This window comes from Nomascus leucogenys, chromosome 2 (genome assembly GCF_006542625.1).
Source record: "Nomascus leucogenys isolate Asia chromosome 2, Asia_NLE_v1, whole genome shotgun sequence".
Taxonomy (NCBI): Eukaryota; Metazoa; Chordata; class Mammalia; order Primates; family Hylobatidae; genus Nomascus; species Nomascus leucogenys.
In genome coordinates, this window is record NC_044382.1 from 38,165,805 (window position 1) to 38,186,136 (window position 20,332).

A 20,332-nucleotide genomic window follows, 5' to 3' on the forward strand; every position below is an offset into this window, starting at 1 on the left:
CACCCGAGCTCAGACACACCATGTGCTGCGGGTCAGTGGGGATGGAGGGTAGGCCTTGAGCTGGCTCCAAGGCTGGCTGAGTGACAGGCATCTCTGAATCTGGGCACAGGTATTCCAAGCCTGGCAGGGCCAGTGGGAGGAGCGGGCCATGACCACAGAGCATCATCACTGCAGCCTGCTGGCGGGCATCCTGGAAGAAACCATCAACCTGGCCACACAGAATCAGGAGCTCCAAGCTGAGAACCAGCAGCTTTGGCAGGGTGCAGACTAGGCTGGGGGTAGTCATGCTGGACCTGTCCTGGGGAGAAACCTGATCAGGAACCCTTTAGAGGAAGTTTCCTGTCTCCTTATTCTGGAGGGTCCTAGAAGGGAGAGAAAGGTGAGACAAAACCAAGCTGATCCTTATTATGGATAATTAATAACACAAACCATGTCTCATTGTTCCAGTCCTTACTAAGTGCCTAATATTATTTTATTTAGCCTCTCCAGCTACCACATATAGTAGGTACCATTTGATCCTTATTTCAGGGATAAGGCAACTAAAGCTAGGAGAGGTTAAATAACTGCCCAAGAACAGTCAGCTAAGTGGAAGATCCAGAATTCAAATCCAAGTCTGTCCATAGTTCTACACTACACAGTAGTGGCTTACAAGCTTCTGTGTGCATCAGAACCACCTAGGGAGCTTAAGAGAAAGAAAAAAAAGATTCCCAAACACTACTCCCTGATTCTGCTTTAATAGGTCTGAGATAGGCCTAGGGCCACCCCACCCCCCGCCTTTGTTTTTTTTAGAAGCTTACCACATATTCTATCATAGAATCAGGGCCTGACATTCCCCTGGCCATGATTTTAAGACAGACGACAGGCAGAAACTGAAAGGGAACCAGAGGAAATGAAAACCAAAACCACATCGGCTTTCTTAAGAGTTTTCTGGCCTAGAGTCTAGTTTGTCCTGCTCGGCCCAGCACCTGCTGTTCCAGACTCCCTCCGCATTCCCCTGGGCCCAAGTTTTGTGCTCCAGGGAAATTTCAAAAGCTCTGTGACAGGGAAATGTCTCAGTTCCATGGAACTCTCACAGGAAATAATGCCACTGGCAACAGCTTGGAGAAAACAATTTTTTCTTAGTCTGAAAGTTACCCCAGAATTAAGATACTCAGGACCCCAGAGGAACAAAATTGTTTGAGGGTAGTTGTGCAGACAGAAGACACAAGACAATCATGGCTGTGGTTGTAGGAACCACCCTACAGCCTAGAAGACTTTATTAAGACCGTATTGCTTATGCAGTTAGAGACACTGATTGAGCTACAGGTTTCCTGTACCTGGTCTCAGGTCACTCTGTGCAGAGCTTCCCCAGGCTGTTGGGAGCTGGGAGACTGCTAGGCAGGGGCAGGCCCCAGAGTGGGAAGCATGGTACCTCCTAGGAGCCTCAGAGTGGGTAGCAGGCTTCAAGATGGCCCTCAGGGTGAACAGAGAGGTCAGCAGTGTCAGCTTAAGCCAGGGCCCAGGGGCTACATTCCCTGAGATGAGTCAAGCCCAGCCAGCCCTCTCTGGGGTTTCCAGAACAAAGGCTAGGTGTGGGGAGCAGCACTGTAGAAAGCGCAGGGAGCATGTCTCTAGGCATTGCTGGAACTGGGGGAGACTGTCAGAGTGGCTGGGGTAATGGTTGTATAATCTGTGGCAACTGGGCCTTCTTGCATGAAAGTGGAAGGGTGAGGATCCCTTATGGAAGAGTCATGCACCATGGCTGGGCTGGACTAGCCAGCTCCAGTGGCTCTGCTGGGTGACTAAAGTAGGCAAGGAAAGCCACTTGTTGCCCACACCCCACTTTCATCAACTCTGTTCATGCAGGACAAGGCAGGGAGCTGCCCAACAAGGATGGGGTCATTTCTCAGGCCTAGGTATTGATGTTACCTTAATTCTTCAGTCTGGAAGAACTTGGTTGGGGGTGGGGGATGGTAAGCATTTCCTTAACCAAATCCACTTTTCAAATCTCCTAGGGGTAACCCTTCATCCACCGATCTCCAGAGAATAACCTGGCTGCCCTCACTTCTCCAGCTTTTCTCACAAGGCACTTGTTACAGGGCTGCTGATGGGAGGGGGAGGAAAGCCTGGGAGGAGGATCTGGTGGTGGCGCCCAATCTACAGAGTCTGGAATCAGGGTGGAAGTTGTCAGGGACTAGCGGCTGCCATAGTACAGGCGCATGGCCAGGCCAATGAGCAATGTGGCCAGGAAGAAGGCGGCTGTGAGCTGCAGCCGTAGCAGGACTGCTGAGAGCACGGCGTTGACCACCAGTGAGCAGGACACCACAAAGAGGCGTGTGATGCTGCTGCCATGCTTCAAGACAGCGGACATGAGCAGTCCATTTAGTGCCTGGCTCAGCACCACGAGTGCTGCCCATCCTGAGAAACCTTCCAGAAGGCCTGGGCCGGGGCCGCCGCCAGCATGCAGACCTAGATTCAGGAGCACACCAAAAGTGTAGAGGAAGAGGTTCTGAAGTGCCAGGGGCAGCCGCTGTCGCTTCATGAGCAGCTCTGTGTACACTGAAGACAAGCCTGAGATGAGGCAGTACAGGATGAGGAGCAGCAGGCCTAGCGGAGTGATATGCAGGGGCATGGGGCTGGCAGCAGCTGCTGGAGGGGGACTGGGAAGGGTGTTCCCGGGAACTTGAAGGCCGCCTGCTGCATAGCAGGCCCCCGCAGCCATCAGCAGCAGCAGCGCTAACCCCTGACGCACAGAGAGGCGGTGCCGGAGGCAGAGGCAGTAGAGCACAGCTGTGCTTCCAATCTTGAGATTACTCAGCACCTGGTAGGTGCTGGGGTCCATGTAACGCTGAAGATAGATCACCAGGTTGTTGTTAGCGCCATAGAGCAGGGCTGATAGTGCAAAGGGAGCAGCCTGGCGCCAGGGTGGGGCCCCCTGGGGCCATGCTTGCCAGCCTACCAGAAGGGAGAAGGTGCATAACAGTAGCTTGGTCAGCTCAGTCAGCAGCACGGCTGAGGAGGGCCGGAAGGGCACTCGGCCGTCCACATGGCACAGTGCCAGCAATGGGGCATGGGCACCATACATGGCAGTGGATAGGAGTAGCATCAGGGTCCAGCGAGCCTGCCCGGGACGGCCCAGGCCTGGCATACCCCCATCCTCTACACTCATACCCACACAAGACCCTGGGTGGCTAAGGGGCAGCAGGGATTGCAACACGTTTGGGGAAAATCAAGTTATGGAGCCAGCTCCCAGGAAGGAGGAGCTGTGGAACACCGCCAGAGAGAATACTGAGGATCAGAGGCATCTACCAACTCCACAGTCAGGGCTTGAAGAGTAAGGGGCTGGTGGTCCTTGAAGCCACAGTCTTGGGGCTAGTCCCATGGAGTTAGGAAGGGGAAGAAGGAATCCAGGGTGCAGGCTGAGGAACTACTGTCCACAATCTGCAGGAAGGGAGGCCAGGATGAAGGTGGCAGGAAAGCTGGAGATAGCAAATGGATGACAGCTGGGGAATCCAGATAAAGTGTCTCCACCTGAATGCCGAGCTGCTCATCCTGCCTCTTCCATGGCACCTAGAGCTAGTCGGGCCCTTTGCGTAGTGACTGCAAATAGTCCCTTAATGTCTTCTCCACGTTGGGCACAGCATATGCCTGAGCCGCATAGATGCCAGTGCAGGTGCCCACAGCAAAGCCCAATACTGCTGATGCCCTCAGTTTGGCCACCACATAGCCAGCCAGGAATCCCTTGAGGAACGGGGAGGACAACAGTGAGCCATCCTGCGAGAAAAATGCAGAAGGAAACTTAGCTAGGCTCTTCCCTGACTCTGTCCAGGGGCTACTCAAGCTGGGATTAGGGCATTCCACCACCAGCTCCTCCTCACCTTGGACAACCTTGGTATTTTCTCCAGATTTTTCCCAGGGTTCTGGGGCCAGAAAAAGAACCTAGCACTTCTGAACACACAATCTCAGAACCCCGGGGTCAGAAAGCTCCAACCATAGAACTCCACTGCCACACAAGGTCAGAGATGCCCCTAGCCCTGCCGGTTTCTCCAGCCTCATTTCCTAGCATGCTGCCCAACTATTGTAGCCAAATGGACCTACCTCCTTTCACCCCTCATGTTTATAATGCTACTCCCTACCACAAGGCCTTTACATATGCTGTTCTGCCTGGAATGTTCTTTCCTCCCCTCTTCACCTACTTAACCACTACTTATTAGTTCATGTGCCATTCAGAAAAATTGTCCTTAGGGTGACTGAGAATAGGCCCTCAATAATCATTTGCTGAATAAATCTCTACCATCCATTTAACACTCTCAAGAGCATGTTGGGCAATAAAGCCTAAGGCAGGGGTGGGGTGGGACAGTCCTTACCTGGTCCACTCCACTGCTGACTTCGTCTTCTACACGCCGCTGCAGGCGTTCCAGCTGGTTCTTGAGAAATGCCAGGTCCTTAAGCTTAGGCAGAGAATCCTAGGACAAGCGAGAGGCTGGCTCCAGCAGTCTGACTAAGCCCCACCCCTTGCTCAATTCCATCAGAAGCTGGGAATTGGGAGGGGATGGGGTGAGCCAGAAAGACCTTTTCCTATAAAAGCTTCCTGAGATGGCAGTGGCAAAGGAAGAAAAGCATTGAAAAGCACAGAATTCAAATGAGGGCCAGGAAGGGACTGACAGATGGGATCTGAACCAGTAACTTACATCAACCTCGACAACAATTTTATATAGCAAGCAGTATGTAGGAAAGGCAGGAGGGACAGCTAGGGATCTTTAATTAGGTCCATCAGGAAAGCACTACTGACTCCATTATGAGCTCCTTGAAAGTCGTGACCAGTCTGTCTTGGCTACTACGTTCTAGTGCCTGACATTTAGTAAATGTGTGGGTAATGCTGAGCTTCTACACCAATGGTGAGTAATGGACCGAGGCAGTTTCCTGGACTATTTTATTGTCTTTGTTCCTGGATGGGCTTTACCTCTTTCTTCCCAAGGCCATCCCAAACTGAATGCGAGTGACTGGATGTGAGTGAGGATGACAAAAAAGACTGTCGGCAAGTGTGTAAGTAAATGGACTGAGTGATTTTGATCGCATATAAGTATGAAATTCAGAGTGTATGCAAGGGAGTGTTTGAATGAGGGTGGTGTGAGTGTCCGTGTGAATGGAAACATCGTGTCACTGGGAAGAAAATTTCGGGAGCGAGGGAATGGAGTAAAGTAAGGAGTGTTTAAGGGTGAATGTTTTTGAGTCTGTGCTAGTAACTGGGGTTCGTGATGGTTCCCAGGAGGGGACATCTGGGGGATCCACGGCTCCTCCCGCCTCGCCGAATGCTCTCCCCACACCACTCCACACTGTTGAGGCAGTTGATAGGAGCCTCAGAAGAAACAAGGGACATCCTCACTCCTGACCCGCTCCAGAGTCGCTTCTCCCCGGAACTAAAAAGGTCAAGGAGAGTGAAGACCACGCCCGGCTGCAGATCACCCCCACAGCCACTCACCTTGTCATCCGCCATCTTCCCCGCCGAACTTGTTGCGCAGGCGCATCCCCGCCTCCCTCATGCCGACTGCCCCGGCCATCTTTACTGAGGGCGAAGGCACTTCCGGAGCATTTTTGGAAAGGGAGAGGCACTTTCCTAGTGGCCAAGTCCGCCTCTCCCAGATACTTCCACGTGACCCCCTCCCGTCGAGTCTCAGGCTGCGTGTGAGCGCACTCACGACCCGGGCGCGATGATCTCACTCGTGCGCGAGTGCGCGCGGCGCATGTTCGGCGTGTCGGTCTTCGGGCGCCTGATGAGTTCATAGTTGCGCGGTGGTGTCAGCGGTTTCGCTGGCGTTCGTGGGCCTCCCCCGGACCCACACACGGAAACACGCACCCATTCGGGGATCCAGACGCCCGTTTACACGTACCACCCCTGGGCGGGCTGTGCGGCTCAGGCCCTCCCCCGGGACCGGCCCGTGTCCCGCCCCGTGTGCCACCCCGTATTTGTGCGGCGCCAGCTGGCCGGGCAGCCTGCGGCGCAGAGAGGCTGGGCTTGCAGGCGCAGTAGCTCCAGAGGTCGCGCTGGGCTGAGAGTGCGGGCCGGCAGAGGCTGGCGGGGAGCAGCCGGGGTTATGCTGGGCAAGGATTACATGCTGGCTATCATTCTGGTCAACTGCGATGGTGTGCACGGAGGGGCCCGGTGGGAAGACCAGGAGCTGAGGGAGGACGAGGGAATCCGAAAGGCTACTCTGGGGCTCAAAGACAGGGTGGGGGATACCTCTCTGTATAGGGACCAGGGGGCGAATGAACCCGATCTTTACATGTGATGTCTTCAAGATTGAGGAGCTTGGGTCTTCAGCCTAAGAACTGACCCATTTTGGGGATGGAGAGGGGTTTATGACAGCATGTTATTCTGAACTCACAAATCATATGCTCCCTCCTCTCTAATCCGGTGTTGCTGTAGATGACTTGTGGGGGGACCACAGTCTGGAGGGGGAGGCTGGCCTGCCTCCTGGCTGGAGGAAGATCCACGATGCTGCAGGTACTTACTACTGGCATGTACCCAGCGGTAGCACCCAGTGGCAGCGCCCAACCTGGGAACTAGGAGATGCAGAGGACCCAGGCACGGTAGGTGGAGTGTGAGGAGGAGGTCTGAGCCCGTGTGTGGACCTAGGTCTGCTGTTACATTGACTAACTCCCACTCTACAGGGAACGGAGGGGATTTGGGGACTGCGGCCCCCCAAAGGGAGATCCTTCTCCAGCCTGGAGAGTTCACTGGACCGGAGGTAACGGGTGGCCCAGGCGAAATGAAAGGCTTGGGGTTCCATGGTGTTCAAAAACGCAGCTGGACCCATGGTCTGCTTTCCAGCCCAGGTTCTGGATTCTGTCACATGTTTTGGGTTCTGATATGTTCTTGGCTCTGTCCCAAGTTCTTAACTATCAGTATTTTGAGTTTTATCCCTTGTTCTAAGCTCTTGTTTGTAGCTACATGTTTTTCATATTCTCGGTCCTCCTAACCTATCATGTCCTAGACCTTGGCCACTAAGTTCTGTTCTAAGATCTTTTGTCCCACTTTGGGGTTCTGGTCCACATTTTGGACCCTGTTCCATTTTGTGACTTTTGTTTTTTATTTTTCGAGATGGAGTCTCACTCTGTCACCCAGGCTGGAGTGCAGTGGCACGATCTTGGCTCACTGCAACCTCCGCCTCCCAGGTTCAAGTGATTCTCCTGCCTCAGCCTCCTGAGTAGCTGGAACTACAGGCACACGTCACCATGCCCGGCTAATGTTTGTATTTTTAGTAGAGATGGGGTTTCACCATGTTGGCCAGGATGGTCTCGATATCCTGACCTCGTGATCCACCCATCTCAGCCTCCCAAAGTGTTGGGATTACAGGCGTGAGCCACCACTGCACCTAGCCTTGTGACTTGTATTGTGTGTTCTGTGTCTGGGTCCTGTGTCCTGAATTTTCCCTCAAATTCTAAGTCACACTTTATGTTACGTTAATATGTCCTGGGCTCTACCTGCTCTGGTTTTATATTTCTGGTGCTATATTCTGGGTCTTGCCCCTCATCCTGTGCTTATCAAGTTGTCTAGGCCTCACCAGTGTCCCTACTGTAGGAAATGTGGTCCTCTTAACAGCTCTGCTCTCTTTCAGTAACTCTGTGTCCTGGTATGGTGAGGAATCCTACATCCAGAGCATGGAGCCAGGGGTTAAGGTAATGACTTGGGCCTGAGGGCATTGGGAGGTCCCAAGGGAAAGACAAGGGTGGGATTGGACTGAGCAGAGGTGATCGAGGGTGAAGACAGGGAGTATGTATTGTGGCACCTGCCACCCTACTCCATCCTTATTAATTCCTGTCCCTTCCCCCAACCTGTCAGTGCTTTGCAGTCCGCTCTCTGGGCTGGGTAGAGGTACCTGAAGAGGACCTGGCACCGGGGAAGAGCAGTATTGCAGTCAATAACTGTATCCAGCAGCTGGCCCAGACCTGCAGCCGGAGCCAGCCTCCAGATGGTGCCTGGGGTGAGGTGAGTTAGCTGGGTCCTTCAATGGGTTGGGCCCAGGGCCCAGCAGAGGTAGCTGTCCCTGAATTGCCTATTTCTCATGGCAATGACCTTTATCTGAGCTCTGGGCTGACCTCTGTCCTTGGCAGGGCCAGAACATGCTGATGATCCTGAAGAAGGATGCCATGAGCCTAGTGAATCCCCTGGACCACAGTCTGATCCACTGCCAGCCTCTGGTGCACATCCGTGTGTGGGGTGTGGGGAGCTCCAAGGGCCGGTGAGGATGCCTACATCCCCCAAGCGAGAGCTACTTCTCCCTCCCTGCTGCAGGCTGTGATCCCCACCGATGCTGATCCCCAGTACTTGAACCCCTGGACACAGATCCTCTGATATGGACCCAGGATTGCTTCCCCTGCCTGGTCCAGCCCTGGTTGGGGAGGGTGGGCCCAGCTCAGCAGGGACAGATGGGGGAGAGTCCGAGAGGCTGGGCTGATTCCCTTCTGTGCTCCCACATGCTTCCGGAACAGTGACAGGTGAGTGAAAACCAGGTATCCTGAGCCCCATCCCTGACCTCCCTACTCCATCCCTGCTATATCCCTAGCCTGACTTTCCAGCCTCCTGCAGGCTCCTGCCTCTAACCAGCCTCTACCCCAGCCCCATCTCTGCCCCTGCTAGGGACTTCGCTTTTGTGGCAAGTGACAAAGATAGCTGTATGCTCAAGTGCCATGTGTTTCGCTGTGATGTCCCTGCCAAGGCCATTGCCAGTGCCCTACATGGGCTTTGTGCCCAGGTAAGTGTCAGGGGTGGGGCAGGGAATGTGGGTAAGGGGTTGGGTCTGAAGCTTCCAAGGTGGTTGGGGCGGTATTGGCCCTTTTACCCTAATTCCCCTCTCTCCCTGTGGCTCATGCTGGCTTCACTGTGTTTTAGATCTTGTCAGAGCGAGTAGGGGTCAGTGCTGATGCCTCTTGCTGCTCCCCAGATCCCATCTCCCCTGAAGACCTGCCACGGCAAGGTATGGGGAGGGGAGACCTGCATTGCTGCATTGGGCTGCTTTGGTGCTGCTTTGTGGGCGGGGCGGGGGGCGGTTTCTGTTTATTTAATACTTCTGTGGATAAATTTCTGAGGTGTCTGGTCTCAGGGATCCCAAGCCACGAGTTGGAGGAGCATCTATGAGTCTTTTCTTCTACCAGCACCAGCTCTGACCTGAGTCCTGGCCCAGTCAGAAGGGTGGGGAAAAGGGTAATTGAAAGAGCTGCCAGGCCAGCTTGGTGTGTATATTTCAGTGGAGCTGCTGGATGCGGTAAGCCAAGCTGCTCAGAAGTATGAGGCACTGTACATGGGGACACTGCCAGTCACCAAAGCCATGGGTGAGGACTGAGGGGGCTGCATATGGTGGGCTGTGTGAGGCAAGGGGAAGGTGAGTGAGGTGGGGCCCATTATCATTTCTCGAGTCCTCCCATGGCCTTGTTATGGCCTGGGATCTACCAGCCTTCCCAACTCAGAATTCTAAGCCTTGCCCCAGCTATCGTATTCCCTATCTCTGAATCCCAAATCAGTGAGAGGGGGCTAGACACTCCCTGCAGACTCTTTCTTTTACAACTGGGAGACACGCTGGGCATGTTCCCCCAGGCATGGATGTGCTGAACGAGGCCATTGGTACCCTCACCGCCAGGGGGGACCGGAATGCCTGGGTCCCCACCATGCTCAGTGTGTCTGACTCTCTCATGACTGCACACCCCGTTCAGGTACCAGAAGAGGGTGAAGTTGGGGGCTTTGGAGGGGTGAGCAGGGATGCTGAGGGGTCACTGCTTGCTGTTGGAAAAGTTAAGTGGGTCTGGCCCATGCTTGGCCCTCTAGTGACTAGGCCTGGTGTGGGCAGGCAGAGGCCAGTATAGAGGAGGAGCCATTGTGGCAGTGCCCTGTGCGCCTTGTGACATTTATTGGTGTTGGCCGCGACCCACATACCTTTGGCCTCATCGCTGACCTGGGCCGTCAGAGCTTCCGGTGCACAGCCTTCTGGTGCCAGCCCCATGCAGGGCGACTCTCCGAAGCTGTGCAGGCTGCCTGTATGGTGAGTCATGGGTGGGAATGGGTGGGTGGGATTGCCCTGCAGCTGCTCTCCACTGTTTACTGGGGATCCGGGTCAGCAGCCTCTTCAGAGATCACAAACCTGGGCTGATTCTGGTTCATTAATGTTTTGGCCCTCATGTTGTTTTTAGTAAGTTTTAATTAGTTGCCAATATTTAAAGGCCAGGACATTTCACATAATAATCGCTATTCTTGTTTTTCTTAAAATATCAAGAGCTCTGGCACTCAGTTCACACGTGTAAATGTCAGCATGCAGCCAGAGTTGTGCAGAAGCTGTGCCCTAAAGAGTTGGCATTGTTCCTGTTTGTCTCATTTAGGTTTATTTTCTGGCATCTGTGGGCATTTGAGTGTGGGTTGCTTACACTTTGTTAGTTCAGTTTGCTCATTCATTCAACAAATAAGGGTGCCTACGGGGTCCCAGGCACCATAGTTGACCCTGAGAATTTAGTGCCGTGGACGGCCCAGCCCTTGCCTTCACAAAACACTTAGGATAGAGCCAAGATAGACCAGAAATAAGTTGTACACGACTGGTTGATGGAAGAGGTGGCCCCTTTAGGGGTCAGGAAGGCTACCTGTAAGAGGTGATAGAAAACCGACAGCCCAAGAGGGAAGTTAGCCAGGTGAAGGGGAGTGGGGCAGGTGTACCAAGCACAGGGAACCTTAGCTGTGAAGGTGAGAGATATTAGTGGATGAGAGTATCTGAAAGAATCTAGTGTATCTGGCATGCAAGGGTGATGCAATGACAGATGAGATCAGAGAGAATGACAGAAGCCAGGTTTGGGGGACCTCATAGGTCAGGGTGATGAGTTTATCTGGAGGCACTAGGAAGCATTGAAGCCCGACAGTGAAGTCAGGGTTACGGATTAGGATGACCACTTAAGCTATAGTATGGGTAAAAGATTTGGAGGACATAATAGCAGGTAGGAAGGCCAATTAGGACACCTTTGAGCTGTTCAGATGAGATGACTGGGAAAAGTTGCATTGGGGCTGGGGTTTGAGTTGTACACCCTTACCCTTGACTAGGGAATCCGCTTTGCCAGGGACTAGTCCCCACCAGTGAGAGATGGAAAAGAGGCAACATAGTGGTACATGTAATTAAGAGTTTAGGCTCTGCAATCAGAGAGAACTAGGTTTGAATGCCATTTCTGCCTTTCTCTGGCTGTGTGACCTTGGGCAAGTCATATACTCTCTGAATCTCAATTTCCTCATTTGCAGAACAGGGATAATAACCCCTCATAAATAACTGAATTATACAAAGCACTTAGCCGTGTCCAGCCCACCCTCCTTAAGTGTCTGATACATGTTTTATGATTTTGTTATTGAGCTACCTGGGAATGCTCTAGAAACTCCACATGTGGCCGACTACCAACCTTGTTATCAGACAGAAGCTTTGGCCAGTTCCCTGTCCTGCAGAAGCTTTCAGGGAGTCTAGAGGCAGAAAGTAGCTGGATCCTCACATTCCCCTTCTCCCTAGGTTCAGTACCAGAAGTGTCTTGTGGCCTCTGCAGCTCGAGGCAAGGCCTGGGGTGCCCAGGCCCGTGCCCGCCTGCGGCTCAAGCGGACCAGCTCCATGGATTCCCCAGGAGGTCCCCTGCCCCTCCCCCTGCTCAAAGGAGGGGTTGGTGGTGCAGGGGCAACCCCTCGAAAGCGGGGTGTCTTCTCTTTTCTTGATGCCTTCCGGCTGAAACCCTCTCTGCTCCATATGCCCTAAACTTTTCTGGGAAGGCTGGGGAAGGAGGCTCTGGGTCCATGCCTAACTCTATACCGTTTTATTCCTCAAGGCCTATAGCCTGTCACCCTTTGAAGCCTTCTCTGCCTGTCCCTCTGATCCTTGTCCACCGTCTATTTATTGCCCAATTTATTATTTATACGGATGACTAGGAGGCACTGCACCACAACGTAGGACCCTGGCTCCCCTTTCCTTGGGTCCTTGTGTTCCTTGCCCCTGTCCAACCCTGGACAGTTGGCTCTACCTCAGTAACACTTTATAGCAAAATCAGTGCAAATAAAAATCCCTCAGTGACCTCACTGGATGTGAGTATATTGGGCCTGGGACAGGGCTGGGGGCTAACAGCCTGTGTGAGATGAGTGTTTTTGTGTCTGTGCTTGATGTTGGTGGCTCTGTAGTCACATGACAGCATGGGTGTGATGAAGATCTGACTTCATTCATTCAACAAACATATTTTCTAAGGAGTTCCCTGTGCCAGGCACTAAGCTGGGCACTGGGAATGTAATAAAATAGTCAAGGTCCCACCTTCTGAGACTGTCCGACAGGGAAATGAACAAGAGTCAAATAAGACAGAAGATGTGATGTAATATACCTACGAAATCTCAGAGGGTTGTAGGGTTGTGGGAGCTCAAGTGAGACACTTAACCTGGAAATGAACAAGAGTCAAATAAGACAGAAGATGTGATGTAATATACCTACGAAATCTCAGAGGGTTGTAGGGTTGTGGGAGCTCAAGTGAGACACTTAACCTGGCCTGAGACATTCCAGAAGGCCTCCCGAAGAACTGACAGCTGAGAACTGAAGGAAGATGAGTACTAGTTAGTGAGGCTACCAGACGTGAATGTGGAGATTGTGCAGGGCAATGCAAGAGGAGGCTGTAGAAGTCAACCTGGCTAGATCACAGTGGGGCATATGTGGGGCAGGGGCTTCTTTGAACTTGCTCCTGAGAGGATGAGGCCTCCTAGAGCGCTGGCTCCTGGACAACAACCTCCTTTGGTGCCTTGTGACCAGGGCCCTGATGGTTCATTAGATGGAGTCTTCGAGTCTTAGGGAGTTGCCGCAGGGTCCCCACAGCGGCTCCCGACGGTTGTGAATGAACATCCATTCTCCAGAGCTTCCGGCAACCTGCCTGGCCCTGGACGCGTCTCAACTGGCCCGCGTGAGCGGCCGCCCCGGAAATGACGCGTTGCCCCGCTGGCCAAGCGGAAGTGGAGATGGCGGAGCTGTACGTGAAGCCGGGTGAGCGGAGCCGGCGGGCTAGGGCACTAGGTCGTCGCCCCGGCCTAGGCTGGGGGCGGTTGCGGCGCGGAGTATGGACCCTCTGTCTCCCCCAGCCCCAATATAAGCTAACAGTGGAGTTCCGGACTCGCTTCACACATCCCTCGCCTCCGCAGGCAACAAGGAGCGCGGCTGGAACGACCCGCCGCAGTTCTCATACGGGCTGCAGACCCAGGCCGGCGGACCCAGGCGCTCGCTGCTTACCAAGAGGGTCGCCGCACCCCAGGATGGATCCCCCAGAGGTGCGTGGGGCCCCTGTGCTCGGAGGCCGACGGAGAATGGGGAGTGTAAGAAATAAGCCTATCTGGAAGGCTTCTTTCTCTACCCCGAGGGCTCCTTAAGGAGAGAGGTTTTGGGGCTCCAGTAAGGGTCTCAGGGCAGGTGCTTTTCCGAGCCCCTTCTCTGCTGCTCAGGTTAATAAATGGTATATTGATTTTAAAAGACTATTTTTTCATCCTAGGTGATCTTATCCAGACCCGTGGCTTTTAACATAGTTTTAATTCTCAAGTTATTTTTCTTTGTTAACCTATACCTCTTCCCAGAACCTTATAGTGGCATATTGATTTGTCCATTCTGTCTTCACTTACGTATATGATAATCATCAGACTTCACAGTTTTTCATTCATCTAATCACTATTATTTACTGAGCACTTACTATAAGTCAGGCACTGTTTGAGGGCCAACTAGACAGCAGTGAGAAAGAAAAAAGATCTGTGCTTTCAGGGAGTCCACGTTGGCAGCATTGGAGATGGGCTGAAAGATGAAATAGTGGTGAGGGGGCTGCAGAAAAATAAGCGGTGATGTAATATGACTGGGTAACGAGGTGTCTGAGGGGCTGACATTTAAGCCACACAAAGATCATGTACAAAAGCATTCCAAGCAAAAGAAACAGCTGCAAAAGGAATTAAGTTTGGCCAATTCAGAGACTGATGAAATATAGAGTGGCTGGCTACAGCATAGTGGGCTTTGTAAAGCAGGATAAGGAATTTGTATTTTAGTCTACATAAAGTTGGAAGCCATTGAAAAGTTTAAAGTAGAGGACAGCCACCTTTCCCCCTGAGAATTTTCCAAGCCATTAAATGGGCTGTGCCATTGCCCCCATAAAGGGGCTCAGGTTTGGTTCTTTCAGTGGCCCTCCATTCCCCACACCCTTTTTGCTGTAGAAGAATGATACAAGGCTTGGTTTCTTAAACTCAGCAGTATTGATAGGTTGTGGCCAGAAAATTTCTTTGTGAGGGACTTTCCTGTGTCTTATGTTTATCAGCAACTCTGACTTCTACCCAATAGATGTCAGTAGCATCCACCCAGTTGTGATAGCCAAAAGTGTTTCCAGACATTTGTCCTGTGGGCACTATCTTCCTAGCTTGAGAACCAGGGACTGATTTACATTTTGGAAAGATCACTGTGTCTGCTGTGTGAAAACAAGATTTTAGGGGAGTGGAAAGACAAATTACAGCTATTATGGTAATATAGGCAAGATTTAATGATTTGCATAAGGGTGGGAGTCAGGGTGGTAGGAGTTGGATGGATATGAGATGGAGAAGGTCAGTAGGAATGAGTACATTAGGAAGAATCCATATAACTAAATTTTTTTGCTTGATATAGGAAGACTGGGGGATAGTGGTTTTGGGGAGGAGGAGTTTTTTTGGGGGGCCATGTGAAGTTTAGGCTGTTACTTTTGGGGAAAGTTCTAGGCCAGAATTAGAGAAATAAGTCACCATTACAAGGATGGTATTTGATGTCATGGGCTTGAATAAGGCCAGGGACAGAGCCATAGGGCACTCTAGCATTTCAGGGTTGAGAGGGAATCAGCAAAGGAGATTGGGAAATGGCCAAAGAAGAAAATAGGAGAGGCCAGGCGCAGTGAGTCACGCCTGTAATCCCAGCACTTCGGGAGGCCAAGGTGGGCAGATCACCTGAGATCAGAAGCTCAAGACCAGCCTGGCCAACATGGCAAAATGCTGTCTCTACTAAAAATACAAAAATTAGCTGGGCCTGTAATACCAGCTACTTGGGAGGGTGAGACAGGAGAATCGCTTGAACCTGGGAGGCAGAGGTTGCAGTGAGCCGACATCGCACCACTGCACTCCAGCCTGGGCGACAGAGTGAGATTCCGTGACAAAACCAAAACCAAAATAAAATAGGAGAGTGTAAAGACATGAATCAATAGTGATGAATGCTGCTGAGACATCAAGATAGAGACAAGGGGCCAGGCGCAGTGGCTCACGCCTGTAATCCCAGCACTTTGGAGGCCGAGACGGGTGGATCACGAGGTCAGGAGTTCAAGACCAGCCTGGCCAACGTGGTAAAACCCCGTCTCTACTAAAAATACAAAAAATAGCCAGGTGTAGTGGCAGGCACCTGAAATCCCAGCTACTCGGGAAGCTGAGGCAGGAGAATCATTTGAACCTGGGAGGTGGAGCCTGCAGTGAGCTGAGATCGCACCATTGCATTCCAACCTGGGACTCCATCTCAATAAAAAAAGCGACAAGGAACCAGTAGATTTGACAAACATAGCAGTTACTCATGATCATAACAAGAGCAGTCTCTGCAGTAGTGAGAACAGAAACAGCTGGAATGGGCTGAGGAGAGAATGTGAAAAGTAGAGAGAGTGACTATAAAGAGCTCACTCAAATTCTGCTGCGGAGATAAGAAATGGGACAGTATCTGAAAATGGAACGTGAAGTAAGGGAATGTTTTGATAATAATATACTAGACCATGTTTGTACACTAATGGGATGATTCAGTAGAGAGGGGGAACTGATGATGCAAGAGAAGATAGTTACAGTAGGTAAGTCTAGAGAAGACAAGAGAGGCTAGGATGCAGAGTACAGCTGGAAAGATGGCTTTTGATAGGAGCAGGAACCTTTTCATCTATTACAAGAGGAAGAAAAGTGGCCACAGATGCAGGTGGGTTAGCAGGACTGGTGGTGGGAAGATGAGAGAGTTCTGTTTAATGACTTCTACTTTTCAATGAAACATTAGGCAGTGTCAGAAGAAGATAGCAGGGAAAGGAAGAGAAGTTCTGAAGAGTGGAAAAAATGAGCCAAAATGTCCAGGCAGTGTTTGGTACCTTTTAAAATCTGTGGCCATGAAGTTAAAGTATCAGTATGGCTCTGTTTTCCCTCCCAAGTGCAAGCAAGTTGGGTTTAACCAGGAAAGTGGGACAATGGGAGGAGATAAAGGAGGTAAAAATATTTATAAGGGGGTGATGTTAATGTACATTGAAATCAAAGTAGCTAAGCTGGAAGGGGTAAGGGGGTGATCAGATTTTGGAGGTGATAGTGTTGTGAACAAGGCAGGGGGATGAGAAGCTGATGTAGGGTGGGAAAAAATGATCACTGGAGGTGAAGAGGTCAACTGAAACACCAAATTATTAGATGAATTAATCATCCTTGTGGATGTTGGTACCTAAAGTAAACTTTTGACTTTTGTTTTCCAGTCTTCTTTCTGTTAGTGGTTCCCATTACTAAAGTCAGAAACTAAGAGTCACCTTGACTTTTCTCTTCCTCACTCCCAATCCACTCCTGTTGCTACTTCCTCCTAAGTAAATCTCAGACTACTCCATTCCCCTTATCTACTCTTTTACCCTAGTCCATGCCAGAATTATCTCTTTCCTGAACTACTCAACCTCTCAACTGGTGTTCCTGCCACCACTGTTGACCTGTTTTCATCAGTTTTTCACAGAGCATACATGTTTAAAAATAAGTCTGGTCACATCACCCCTTGCTTTTATAAACCTGCAGTGGCTTCCCAGTACCATTGACTCAAGGCCAAACTCTTACAAAGCCCCGCAGGGTCTGGACCCTCTGCTTACCTCTGTAATGATCGCTCATACTACTTTCTTCAGTGATAATAATTTTTAGCCATACAGGCCTCATTACTGTCTCTTGAACAAATCAAAAGTTTTCCTGCTTCTTGGGCACTGCTCTCACCTCTACCTAGTACATATTCCTTCAACTCTTCATAGCTGCATCTATCTCATCCATTAGTTCTCAATTTAATAAAAACAGCTCAGTTTGTACTTTTTGCTACATACTAGTCTAGCAGCTGTTTTTTGTTTTTGTTGTCTTTAAAGAGGGTCTTAGTATGCTGCTCAGGCTGCTCTCAAACTCCTGGGCTCAAGCGATCCTCCTACCTCAGCCTCCCAGTGTGCTGGGATTAGAGGCATGTGTCACCACACTCAGCCTGTACCTGTATTCCTAATCTTCATTGCAACCTTGTGAAATAAGTGGCTTTATATACATCCCCATTTTACAGAAGAGGAACCTAAGCTCTGGTTGAAAGTAACTTGCTGAAAGTCACATAGCAAGTGAGCTCAGATAAACTTAAATGTACCTCAGAAGGCCTTCCTTGAACACTTAGTCTAGATAGGTTCTCCCATTTCTCTTTATTGCATAAACCATTTTATTTCTTGGTAGCATGTAAAATAATTTAGTAATTTTGTGTTTTTTTCCCTCCCTCTAGAATTAAGCTCTCTGAGGTCAGGAACTTAATCTGTCTGGTTTACTTCCTCCTGAGTAGCCAGGACTATAGGTGTGTGCCACCACACTTGACTAACTTTTAAATTTTTTTGTAGAGATGAGGTCTCACTATATTGCCCAGGCTGGTTTTGAACTCCTGAGCTCAGGTGATCCTCCTACCTTGGCCTCTCAAAGTGTTAGTATTACAGGCGTGAGCCACTGTGCCCAGGCCTGGTTTACTTTTCTTTTTTTTTTTTTTTTTGAGACAGAGTTTTACTCTTGTTGCCCAGGCTGGAGTGCAATGGCACCATCTCAGCTCACCACAACCTCTGCCTCCTGGGTTCAAGCGATTCTCCTGCCTCAGCCTCCTGAGTAGCTGGGATTACAGGCATGCGCCACCATGCCCGGCGAATTTTTGTATTTTTAGTAGAGACGGGGTTTTGCCATGTTGGCCAGGCTGGTCTTGAACTCCTGACCTCAGGTGATCTGCCCGCCTCAGCCTCCCAAAGTGCTGGGATTACAGGCATGAGCCACCACACCCGGCCACCTGGTTTACTTTTCTAATCTTTAGTGCCTAGCATATTGTCTGCCGTAGAGTGGGGACTTCATAAATGTGTATTTTTAAATGAATAAGTTGTCTCAGAGAGTAGCCCTTCTTAGAAGGGGTGAATTTAGAGTTAAGCTTCTTACCCATTTAAGCCATGTTGCTTGATCTTGCTGTACCTTTTCAGTCCCCGCATCAGAGACTTCTCCTGGGCCTCCCCCAATGGGGCCTCCACCTCCTTCAAGTAAGGCTCCCAGGTCCCCACCTGTGGGGAGTGGTCCTGCCTCTGGTGTGCAGCCCACAAGTTTCCCAGTCGAGTCTGAGGCTGTGATGGAGGATGTGCTGAGACCTTTGGAACAGGCATTGGAAGACTGCCGTGGCCACATAAGGGTAAGCCCTGGCACATCAGAGGTTAGAGAGGGCTCCCATCCACAGCCAAATGCAGGAATGGTTCCCAGAGATAGACTTAAAGTTCTTAATCCTTTGAGAGTTATGGACTCCTTCAGAATCTGCTAAGGCCTTCCCAGAGAAATGAACACAGGATTTCAGGAGCATTAACAAGACTTTTGAAGACCAATCAGTAGAAGATGCTGTAGGAACAACAGTTGAATTCAGCTCCTATTAGTGAACAACCTGATTTTCTGTACCTCCATGCCATTCAGAGCAGAAGCTGCTGATTTTATTCTCAGGAAATTTATATTGTGCCCAGTTAGGGAGAAAGAATCCTCTTCTAGCTATAGTGTTTTCTTAGTTCTTAGAAAAAGAGATCTGAAGAATGTCTTAAAAGAAAGGGAAAGTAGCATGGTAATTTCACCTCTTTGGCACTTAGTTTTCTTTTTGTGAAGTAACGCTACAGGATGAGCTTCTGAGAGTCTGAGAAGCCCCTGAAATTTTAAAATTCTAGTCATAGGAGGAGGTGGGTTAGGAAGACTGGTGGTTGGAAAGTGAGAGAATTCCTGTTTAATGACCTCTACTTTTCAATGAAACATCAGGCAGTGTCAGAAGACAGCAGGGAAAGGAAGGTTTCATCAGGTTCTCAGTGGGGCCTCTAATCTTTGGGTAAAGAACCAGAACTCTAAAGTGTGGACCAGAGAAAGCAGGTGCTTCCTATGTGGTGCTGTCTTCCCCCTCTCCTCCCCTCATTGGGCTGGCAGCACTGAATTGGAGGGGCGCTTCTGTCTCTTAGAAGCAGGTATGTGATGACATCAGCCGACGCCTGGCACTGCTGCAGGAACAGTGGGCTGGAGGAAAGTTGTCAATACCTGTAAAGAAGAGAATGGCTCTACTGGTGCAAGGTATGGGTGGGTTCTTTGGTATAGCCTAAATCCCTTGTCCTGCTGTGGTTGGCTGTGCTGGAGTAGGTGCTGAGATTTTGATTGACTGGGAGGGGAGGCATGGAAGCTCTTGTACCACAGGCTGCTTGCTCAACCCCCGTCTCTCTTCAGAGCTTTCAAGCCACCGGTGGGATGCAGCAGATGACATCCACCGCTCCCTCATGGTTGACCATGTGACTGAGGTCAGTCAGTGGATGGTAGGAGTTAAAAGATTAATTGCGGAAAAGAGGAGTCTGTTTTCAGAGGAGGCAGCCAATGAAGAGAAATCTGCAGCCACAGCTGAGAAGAACCAGACCATACCAGGCTTCCAGCAGGCTCCATAATCCTCGGTTCCCCAGACTCACCGGACACCATCTCCTATGCCTTGGAGGCCTTCTCTCACTTGGCTCCCTTCTTACCACCACCAAGACTGTCCCACTGGGCCTGACCCACCTATGAGGGAAGAAGTCCCACCTGGGCCAGAGGGAGTTCATGTGTTACTCATAACATTGCATTTCAATAAAAACATCTCTGTGATGGGCCTTGGGTAGGAGAGATGAACTCTTCCTGTGCCAAGCTAGTCCCCTGTGGTGTCCTCGACTGCCCTGCTCCCTGTGCATCTGCAAACCTCTGTTCTCCCTTCTCCATTCATCAGGAAGGGATCTGTTGGGTATAGTCAGACTACTGCCTACCTCTTTTTCCCAAATTAGACTGAAAGCACATCCTGTGCTGGGTGGAGCAGCTCTGTGTTTGGATGGTTTCATTTCAGCATGAGAACAGACTCAAATAGAACGGGGAGACTTTTCCCTCAACAAAAGGAAAGACAGTCCTATTTGCACTGTATCACCCTTGAGATACAGGTGTTACAGAGATTAGAACCACATTGAGTGGGGTTTTTGCAGTGTAAATCGAAGGAGAAAAAGACCAGATTACTGAGATTTGGGATTGTAACTCTGACTTGCCAAACAAGCT

General features: G+C 50.6%; 3 protein-coding genes across 5 annotated transcripts; 2 read left to right on the top strand and 1 right to left on the bottom strand.

Annotated features, from left to right (window-relative positions):
- Positions 1-1,215: 1,215 nt before the first annotated feature.
- Positions 1,216-5,755, bottom strand: SLC35A4 (solute carrier family 35 member A4). The gene is made up of 3 exons (XM_003266469.4): positions 5,462-5,755; positions 4,347-4,445; positions 1,216-3,753 (listed from the first exon to the last, which is right to left on the bottom strand). The coding sequence occupies exon 3, from the start codon at positions 3,146-3,148 to the stop codon at positions 2,174-2,176; it is 975 nt and encodes a 324-aa protein (XP_003266517.1). The 5' UTR covers positions 3,149-3,753; positions 4,347-4,445; positions 5,462-5,755; the 3' UTR covers positions 1,216-2,173.
- On the top strand, positions 5,716-12,061 carry APBB3 (amyloid beta precursor protein binding family B member 3). 3 transcript variants are annotated; one of them, XM_030828077.1, is made up of 13 exons: positions 5,716-6,123; positions 6,407-6,570; positions 6,652-6,728; positions 7,599-7,659; positions 7,823-7,969; positions 8,095-8,222; positions 8,473-8,478; positions 8,600-8,735; positions 8,873-8,957; positions 9,229-9,312; positions 9,575-9,690; positions 9,825-10,016; positions 11,508-12,061. In XM_030828077.1, the coding sequence occupies exons 1-13, from the start codon at positions 6,075-6,077 to the stop codon at positions 11,742-11,744; spliced, it is 1,482 nt and encodes a 493-aa protein (XP_030683937.1). In that variant the 5' UTR covers positions 5,716-6,074; the 3' UTR covers positions 11,745-12,061. The 3 variants fall into 3 exon arrangements, with proteins under 3 accessions (XP_030683937.1, XP_003266512.2, XP_030683949.1); XM_003266464.4 differs by having other exon boundaries at positions 8,621-8,735; XM_030828089.1 differs by lacking the exon at positions 8,473-8,478 and having other exon boundaries at positions 5,742-6,123; positions 8,615-8,735.
- On the top strand, positions 10,040-19,921 carry SRA1 (steroid receptor RNA activator 1). Its single transcript, XM_012504866.2, has 6 exons — positions 10,040-12,067; positions 12,774-13,001; positions 13,157-13,282; positions 18,235-18,437; positions 19,234-19,342; positions 19,493-19,921. The coding sequence occupies exons 2-6, from the start codon at positions 12,941-12,943 to the stop codon at positions 19,702-19,704; spliced, it is 711 nt and encodes a 236-aa protein (XP_012360320.1). The 5' UTR covers positions 10,040-12,067; positions 12,774-12,940; the 3' UTR covers positions 19,705-19,921.
- Positions 19,922-20,332: the final 411 nt, after the last annotated feature.

Bases quoted from the DNA above. Each gene is read 5' to 3' on its own strand.
- SRA1 (XM_012504866.2), top strand. From the start codon at position 12,941: ATGACGCGTTGCCCCGCTGGCCAAGCGGAAGTGGAGATGGCGGAGCTG. The intron at 13,283-18,234 runs GTGCGTGGGGCC...GTACCTTTTCAG, and splicing joins CCAGGATGGATCCCCCAGAG to TCCCCGCATCAGAGACTTCT. The intron at 19,343-19,492 runs GTATGGGTGGGT...GTCTCTCTTCAG, and splicing joins AATGGCTCTACTGGTGCAAG to AGCTTTCAAGCCACCGGTGG.
- APBB3 (XM_030828077.1), top strand. From the start codon at position 6,075: ATGCTGGGCAAGGATTACATGCTGGCTATCATTCTGGTCAACTGCGAT. The intron at 6,729-7,598 runs GTAACGGGTGGC...GCTCTCTTTCAG, and splicing joins GAGAGTTCACTGGACCGGAG to TAACTCTGTGTCCTGGTATG. The intron at 8,958-9,228 runs GTATGGGGAGGG...TGTATATTTCAG, and splicing joins TGAAGACCTGCCACGGCAAG to TGGAGCTGCTGGATGCGGTA.
- SLC35A4 (XM_003266469.4), bottom strand. From the start codon at position 3,148: ATGAGTGTAGAGGATGGGGGTATGCCAGGCCTGGGCCGTCCCGGGCAG.